This window comes from Nannospalax galili, unplaced genomic scaffold (genome assembly GCF_000622305.1).
Source record: "Nannospalax galili isolate Female #2095 unplaced genomic scaffold, S.galili_v1.0 scaffold138, whole genome shotgun sequence".
NCBI lineage: Eukaryota > Metazoa > Chordata > Mammalia > Rodentia > Spalacidae > Nannospalax > Nannospalax galili.
In genome coordinates, this window is record NW_008341333.1 from 646370 (window position 1) to 655403 (window position 9034).

The 9034-nt window shown below is 42.0% G+C and overlaps 1 protein-coding gene and 1 pseudogene across 4 annotated transcripts in view; one reads left to right on the forward strand and one right to left on the reverse strand.

The window, feature by feature from the left end:
* Positions 1-2822, reverse strand: part of Kdm3a (lysine demethylase 3A) — an 81881-nt gene extending 79059 nt beyond the window's left edge. For 2 of the 4 annotated variants that reach the window (XR_001872524.2, XM_008836733.3), the window contains exons 1-2: positions 2651-2785; positions 1925-2140 (exon numbers count right to left, since the gene is read on the reverse strand). Coding sequence is in view for 2 of the 4 variants with exons in the window: in XM_008836733.3 (XP_008834955.1) it covers positions 1925-2110 (186 nt within the window). In the remaining 2 variants the exon portion in view is untranslated. Of the gene's footprint in view, positions 1-1924; positions 2141-2369; positions 2548-2650 lie in introns of those variants that run through there. The other 2 variants (XR_003850105.1, XM_029565190.1) reach the window with 2 other exon arrangements.
* Positions 2823-2856: 34 nt separating this feature from the next.
* Positions 2857-9034, forward strand: part of LOC115071005 — an 8361-nt pseudogene continuing 2183 nt past the window's right edge.

Genomic DNA, 9034 nt, shown 5'->3' on the forward strand with positions numbered 1-9034 from the left:
CAGATCAAATGAATATACTATTATTTTTTTTAATGTGGCAGGTGAAATAAACCACAACGACCATGACTGAATTTTAGTACACAAAGGCATTGGGGCTGGAAAGATAATCGGCTCTGCGGTTAAGAGCATTGGCTGCTCTTGCAGAGGACCTGGGTTCAATTCCCAGCACCCACATGGGGCTAACAACCATCCTTAACTCTTAGTTCCAGAGGATCCAACACTCTCTTCTGACCTCTGAGGGCACTGCACAACATGGGTACACCCACCAACACACAAGCATATTATATTTATACACATAAAAAATAAAAAATAAAAAAATATTTAGTAAACAAAGCCCATTTTGTGTAGAAGGTTATTAGCCTAAAGCAAATAGGTTTGTCATCCCTGTACTATCTCTACAAGCATGAAAAATCTGATTTGGTAGAATGAGTGGAATGAGGAAAAGCTGAACTTCAAAGTGTATGGCAGGAGCTCATTGGTGGCACAACTCTGCCCCATGATGTTTAAGAGAAGCCTCTACAAGAAAACTTCCTCCAGAACCTAGGCTTTGTTGTTGATTCCTAAGTATGTGACCCTGGGTGAAGATACTTGGTATCTTCAGCTACAAAATGGGGCTAATAATGGTACTTAATATTAGTACCCCAAAGCACTGCTATATGAATTAAGTGTATAGCTGTTAAGTGATCAGTATGATGGATGGCATGTAGGTTAGAGCCCAATGATCACTCTTCCTTTGCAACATGAACACAAGGCACATGGCAAAACTTTGAAAATAGGTACCACACATCCCTTTCTCACAATCCTCTGCAAACTCATACTAGTAGAGGCATGCACTGTCACCCTGTGTTCAAATAAAGCTTTTCAGAAATCATTTATCTAACAGCCAATGGTTAAAACCTGTTTCCTTTGCGTAGTTTTCAAGAAAGGGCAGACATAACCAAGCAAAGATCTTGAAACACATGCATTACTCAGGGTGGAAATATCTTCTGTCCTGACAAGCTTCCTTTAAGATATCACCACTTTGGAGCCTTTGTTAGGATTCCTTTTTCTGATGTTTTCTGCACAAAGGAGTCTTTGTTGGCACAATGGCTTCTTCACTGGTTTTTTCAATCTTTTCACACCAATACTTCTACCAGAGAGTAAATAAAATTCATCCCCCTTTCAAAAGAGCTAACTGAGAAAGTTTCCAGAGTGTCATTCTGATTCAAAACAACAAACTCACTAGCTACACTACTTCCCGTCTCTCCTTCCTCTCAAACACCCACGTGCAGTATTTCCCAGGCCATTCCTCCCTAACACCATCTACCCGGGCAGCTCCACCCAAGGTCTCCATATATGGTGGTACCTCACACCCACCCAGCGTCTTTGACAACCAGGAACACACTCTCACTCTCACTCACCATAAGCAGGGAGCCAATCCCCAACCTAAGAAGCCAAACAGAACTAAGCTCCTCCCTCTACAGGCATACTTCATTAGGTTGTAAAGTTTTAAAAAAATTGAGGAAATTAAAAGGAACACCCCTATCCCAAAAAGCACTTCCACACTAGCCCTCGATAATTAGATTCCAAACGTCATCCATTTGCCTAACCTATTACTTATAAGAATACTCCTCCCTTTGGGGACATAAGCAGTCCTAGTGGGACCCAGTGCCTGCATTAATGAAGTATGTTCAGACAATCCTAAGCCCATTATTAAACCCAGGCAGCCGCAGACCTAAGCTCTACACAACCATTCAAAGACTTTCAAGGTCTAGTTTTTCTGCACGTCAGACCAGAAGCCAACTTTCCGGTGGCCGATTTCTGAAAACGGAGGGAGGGAGTGGGGAACTGACTGTCGCGTTACCAAGGTAACTGCAAAACGTCCCACTGCTGAGGCCCAGGAGACCTTTTTTTTTTTTAACGTTTTTTTGGTTTTTGTTTTTACCTTCAGATCTTTCTTGGTAACCTCAGTATGGGAAACAGCTCGAATGGTCCCGGAGAGCCAGGGCCACTCGGCGACGCGCTCCACGTCCCAGCTGTCGTGGGCGCCGTCGCTGCCCTCTGCCGCGGACAGGCTGAGGAATCTTTTCCCCACCAATACTGGCCAACTTTCTCCGAGCGTGAGCACCATGGTTTCCACGCCGGCAGGAAGGGCTCCTCCCTGCAAAAGGCACAAAAACAAATGCAATGGGGGGCGGTCGGGGCTGGGAGCGGCCCGAGAAAGCGCGGCGGGGTCGGGAATCGCGGGGGTGACACCCCCTCAGGCGGATCCCGCACCCCAACCCTCCACCCGCGCCTCCCAGCCCCCCGCCCTCCCCCACTGCAAACACGGGCCCAAGCGCCGCGTGACCCTCGCGCTCCAACTTTCGCTTTTTCCAAAACCCTTCAACCTGGACGCTGAGGGGAGACCAGGGCTGCGGCGCCAGCACGTCCCTCCAAGTGTTCGCCTCCCTCACGCCGGGAGAGAAAAAGACTCCGTCGGCGCAGAGAGCGTAAGCGAGAGCCCGTCCCCGCCCCGGGGCCGCCTAGCCGAGACGCCGTGGACGAGCTCCCCACTCCCGCACTTGCCGCGCCCCCGCCCCCCGCTTCCGGGCCGCTCGACCCCGTTCACAGCTGGCCGGGCCTGCGCCCCCGAAGCCGAGGCGACGCTGCGCCCGCGCGGGCCTTTCACCTTTCTCGTTCAGGCTCCGCGAAGCCCAGGCCCGTGGCGCTCGCTTACCCCGCCTCCCGCCTCCCTGAGTCACCCCCGGCGGCGGCCACAGCGCCCAGCCGCCCAGCCGACTCCAGCTCTGACTTGGTTCAAGAGCTCTCTCTCACAAGACACGCACAGCCTCATGGGCCCGCCCCCTCGGAGCCGCTGCCTCCGCTTATTGGCTAAGTCCCGGGATCTGGGCGGGGCGTCAGAGTGAATAGCCCGTTTCTATTGGTCGACTTGAAGAGGGCGGAGCGATGGAAAAAAAAACAATTCCTTGGCTGCCTCCTCCCTTTCCCCCCCTCCAACTCGCGGCCGACCCCCATTAGAGCATGCCGAAGACAGGCGGCGGATCCTTCCGCCGCAGCGCCATTCTTCCATTTGTTGCCTCGCGCTACGAAAAAAAGTCCCACGGAATCGGTTATCAACTTTGAAGCGGGCAGAAAATTGCTCAGGCTCACAGACCAGACTGAATGGGGAAATCGAAGGCCGTGAGCGCCTATTGGACTGCTCGTCAAGTGCGTCGGATGTCGACAGAAGATGGGCCTTCCACTCGGCGGAAGAATCTCACAGGAAAGGGGTGGGGGCGGCACGAAGTCAGCGGGGGAGGGACGGCGAAGGGACGTGCGGTTTCAAGCGTACTCAGCTAGAGGGAGGAGCGCCAAGGCTCGAGAGGCTCGTGCGCAGGCGCCAGGCGGGGCGGACTCTCGAGCTTGGGCTGATGGGTGAAATGGCCGCGGGAGGCGCAGGCGCACGTGGTGTTGGTCTTGACTGTCTAGGTCCGCCATTTTGAAGGGTAAATGAAGAAAGGCATGGAGTTACTGGAAAATGATGTCCATTAAATCTAGAGCCAAACAATCTGTTTAGTACAATATGTTTGGAGGGTTTTTTTTAATGTAAAGTGGTGATAAGAAGATGTTCTGAGACTTCACAAATTGAGAAAGTAGAGTCCATAATGCAAGTGATAATGAAAGAGGTGACTTTGAAGGGCAAAAGAGATTAAAAGGTGATTATGTATTTGGACCGGAAGATTCTTGGTTGAATGAAAAAAAAGAATGAGGAATTGAAGACTTCTTTATAAAGACTAGTGCTTGACCTGTTATCACATTTAATCCTTAACATAATGAGAATTCCTAGTATTAAATTTACAAGTGTGAAAATGGGAAATAACTTCAGAAGTGTATTAGTAAATATGCAATGCAAATTAATGTCATGTTCTTTTGAGCATGTGTTTTCTGAAAATGTGGCACTAAAATGTTAAAGTTTACGATAATGCTAAAGAAGAGTTGGGTTTGTTATGTGCACGTCATTGAAAAGGCAGAAAATGGAACAAAGAAACCTCTCCCCATCAACAAAATATGGAAAAGGGGAACAAGAAAAAAAAAAAAAACTAGAAGAAAGTATGGTAAAAGTAAAATGACAGGAGTACTTACCATTTGTGTTTACACTAAATATAAATGGGTTAATTTCATTCAGAATCACAGAAAAGTACTTGGTTTTATGATATTTAAATAATTCTGGACACAAAACTACAGTATAAGAAATGAATATATTAGGCTATGTTTTTCAATTAAAATGTAATCAATTGAAAATACTGCAGCAATATCACTATACAGTTATGAATCATTTAATAAGAGCCATATATTCTGAGAAATGTTAGGTAAATTTATTATTGTGCTAACATCATAGTATACTTATGGAAGCTAATGTGATTAGGTCATTAAGTGATAAAATCTTTGGGGGTCACCATTGTATATGTGACCTGAAATGGTGTTATACAGTAGATAACTGTAACTGAAAGTAAATGCCCGAAAGGAGAAAGTATTTTACGTTAATAAATGATACAGTCTATAAAGATAATACATATTACTGAACTATTATACTTATGACGGCATGGGCTAGGTTAACAGTATTAAAATTCAAGAACGTTTTGACAACTTGTAAATACTGTAAATGCATCTATCCAGAACTAAGTGCCTTGGAGCAACTTAAAAATGAGACTGTGGGGCTAGAGAGATAGCTCAGCAGTTAAGAGCTCTTGCTGCTGAGGACCCAGATTCAGTTCCCAGCACCCACATGGCCACTAACAACAGTAACTCCATTTTCAGGGGAATCCAATGCCTTCTGGCCTCATTCGTTACATGAATGTAGTGCATTTACATGTATTCAGGCAAAACATTCATACACATAAAATGTAAATAAATAACTTTAAAAAACAAGATCATCAGGGCTGGAGAAATGGTTCAGTGGTTAAGAGCGCTGGTTGCTCTTGCAGAGGACCTGGGTTTGATTCCCAGAACCCACATGGCAGCCAACAATTATAACTCCTGTTCCAGGAGAAATCTGATGCCATCTTCTGACCTCTGTGGGCATTGAATGACGTGGGTGCACTTACATACATGCAGGTAATACACTCATACAAAATGGAAATAATAAAAATAAAATTTTTTTAAAAAGACCATGTGGAAGACTTAGGTCACATAACAAATAATTTGAAAAATAATTGCTAAGATACAAATTCTGTTACAACACAAGGAGCATAATTCTATTTATTTATGACTCCAGGATGAGAAAAGATAGAAATATATCTGATATACTTGATGAACTTACAAAATCCTATTACAAATCTGAACCAGGAGACTAGAATAAAGGAAAACTATGGTGCAACTATACCTAAAAACATAGATATAAAGTTTATTTTTACTAGAATTATTAGAAAGTACTTTTAATTTTTTAAATTATTAGCATATAGACATAAAATAATTTCATTATATTTTCATACATGTATATAGTGTACTTTGATTATATACATTGCCTATTGCTCTTCTTTTTAAAAAATATTTTATATTATTTTTATTTTATGTGTATAAGTGTAATGCCTACATGTAGGTAGGTGCACCCCTGTTGTGCAATGCTTGAGGAGGTCGTAAGAGGGCATCAAATCCCCTGGAACTGGAATTGTAGATGGTTGTTACCTGCCGTGTGGGCACTGGGACACAAACCTGGGTCCTTTGCAAGAGCAGTCAGTGCTCTCAACTGCTGGCTGTCTCTCTAACCCCATCCTCTCTTCTTTCCCCCTCCCATTCCTGCTGGTCCTGTCCCTCTTCCTGAGAAGTCTCACCTTTATTTTCATGGTAGATAGAAAATTAGTATATAAAGAATCAACAAATTAAATCCAGTAGTATAATTCTTAATCCACATAATTAATTAGTGATATAAATATAGGTTGTGCAAAGATTCGAAGTTTGCTATAATTCACCACAGTGGTTGAAAGAGAAAAGTCATCTGTTCATTAAAAGGGAAAAATGTTCTCTTTTAATATTCAACTTAGAAGATAGTAAAAAGTACGCACTCACATTTAATACCTATTCATGATCTGAAAAATATTTCAAAACTGCCTAGAAAACTTGAAAAACACCTATACACTCAGCATTGTACATGCCAGCATTCAGTGGCTGTAGGAAGAAAAATGGAAATATTAAATGTTCATATGGGAAATGAGTAAATGGAACAAGGTGTGGTGGCACACAGTAATCCAAGCACTTGGAAAGTGTGGGGAGGTAGGAGATCTCAGGTGCTCAAAGCCAACATCAGCTACATAGTGGATTCAAGGTCAGCCTGGGCCACCTGAGGCCCTGTCTTAAACAAAAAGGAAAGAAGGGAGGAAGGGAGGGAAGGAGGGAGAGAGGGAAGAAAGGAGGGAGAGGAAAAATAGATGAATACATAGAATGTGATTTATATATTAGAAAGCTACAGAGCACTTGAAAAGGAAAACTAAATGTGCCAGCAAATTATCAAAATAAACTTTGACTGAAAAAATGTTGCATTTGGCACCCCTTCATAATACACATACAAAAATACTATATATGGCCCATTAAGTGCATTGAAACTTATACTGATTGCTAATATGTGAAGGTACACACTAGAATTGGGGATACTAGTCAAAGGCAATTAGCATTATTTGCAATCTCATTTTTAATTTAGATTTTCACCTTATTGACAAGTAGCAATATATTTATATATGGTGTGTATCTATATGTATATGATGTATGTGTATGTTGCAAAGTGGCTGCATCAAGCTACTGAACACTTAAATTATTTCCTATATATTAGCATTTTGTGAAGAGAAAACTTGAAATCTACTTTTAGCAGTTTTCAAGTGTACACTGTATTATTGCTATTGTCATCATAAAGTACAATCAGTTTCTTGGACTTTGCTTCTAACTAAAATTTTGTGGGTGTTTTGTTTTGTTTACCAATCTCTCACCAATTTGTAAATTCTCCCATTTTTATGATATGTTTGGGTTTTTAAATATTTTGTTTTTATATGGTTTTGTGTGTGTGTGTGTGTGTGTGTGTGTGTGTGCACGCATGAGCATGTGGGTGTCCAGCAAGGACATCACATCCCCTGGAGCTGAAGTTACAAGTGCTGTGAGCTGCCTGATATAGGTGCTAGGAATTGGACATTTGCTGTTCTTAGCCACTGAGCAATCTCTCCAGCCCCAAAATGAATATTTCCATATGTTATATATATTTAAAATCTGAAGTTAAAATCCCATTAATAGCAGGGTGTAGTGGTGCATGCCTTTAATTCCAGCACCTGGAAGGCCTAGAGATAGGAGGATCTCTGTGAGTTCAAGGCTAGCCTGGTGTACACAAAGAGATCCAGGCAAGCCAGGGCTACATAGTGAGACTGTTTCAAAAAAGAAATTTTAGGAGCTGGAGAGATGGCTCCTGCTGAAGACCCAGGTTTGATTCCCAACACCCACATGATGGCTAACAACCATCTGTAACTCCAGTTCCAGGGATTCTGACACCCTCTTCTGGCCTCCATGGGCACTGTATGACACAGGTGCATACATGCAGACAATACAGTCATACATATAAAATTTTTTTAAAAATATTTTTTTAAAATACCATTAATAAAAATCTATGAAATTAACAATTGAAGAAAAAAAATACATATGGTCTTAATAGATGCCAAGAAAACATTTGGTAAAGCTTTCCTTCCATTCATTATAAAGATTTTAGCAAATCATAAAATTTTCCCATAACTTAATAATGGATATCTACCAGAAATATATTTAGATATCACAGTTACAACTTTAGGAATCCCTCTAAAGTCAGGACCAAGATAAAGATACTCAGTGATATCAGTATCATAACATTGGTTATGACTTCATTTATTATTATATGACTTGATTTAGCCGTTTCTCAAGTTGCAATAGAGGTTCAATACTAATGTAATTAGACAAGAAAAATAAATAATAAAATATATTACATCATATAAACATTGGATTGCAAGAAAAAAAATATGAGTGTTTTGCCTGCATGTATATAGGTATACTGTGTGTGCAATGCCTATAGAGGGCAGAAGAGGACATTGGATTCCCTAAAACTGGAATTACAGATGACTGTTAGCTGCCATGTGAGTGCTGGGAACCAAATGGGTCCTGTGAAAGAACAGCTCTTAACTAAGCCAGCTCCCAAGCCCTCCCCTCTTTAAATTATTTTTGAGATAAGAGCATTAGTGGCAGATGATTATACATACTATGGAAATCAGGAAGGTGATGCAATAAAAAAATCAACAAACACATCAAAGAAGCCAGAGATATAGCTCAGGCTCAGTAGGGTAGAGTCCTTGCCTAGTGTGTGTGAAGGCCTGGGCTTAATCCCCCAGCACCACATAAACTGGGCATAGTAGTGCAATCCTGTAATCCTAGCATTTGGGAAGTGGAGGGAGGAGGATCAGGAATTCAGGGTCATCCTCAGCTACATAGAGAGTTTCAGGCCAATCTAGGATATATGAGAACCTGGCTCAAAAAAAAAAAAAACAATTTTTTTTTTGTTTAGTTAGTATCAATTAGAACATATAATAGATAGAAATAAACCACTAATGATTTTATTTTATTTTGGTCTTTTTGAAACAAGGTCTCCCTGTAGCCCTAGCTGGCCTAGAGCTCACTATGTAGACCAGGTTGGCCTTGAACTCACAAAGATCTGCCTGCTTCTGCCTCCCAAATGCTGAGACTACAGGTGTGCACTACCATGCCTGGCTTTTTTTTTTTTTTTTAAGAAACCGCTAATGATTTTAAAAACTACAAAACACCTAAAAAAACATGAAATGTAGAAAACTATAAAAATTTACTAATATGTGTAAAAGATAATGTGAAAGTTTAAACTCCATGTATGACTTGATAATTTGGGGGGGTGTTTGTTTTCTTTTCCTTGAGACAGGGTCTCCCTGTAGTCCCAGCTGGCCTGGAACTTGCTATGTAGACCAGGCTGGTATTGAACTCACAGAGATCCACCTGCCTCTGCCTCCCAAGTGCTGGGACTACAGACGTACGCCACCACGCCCAG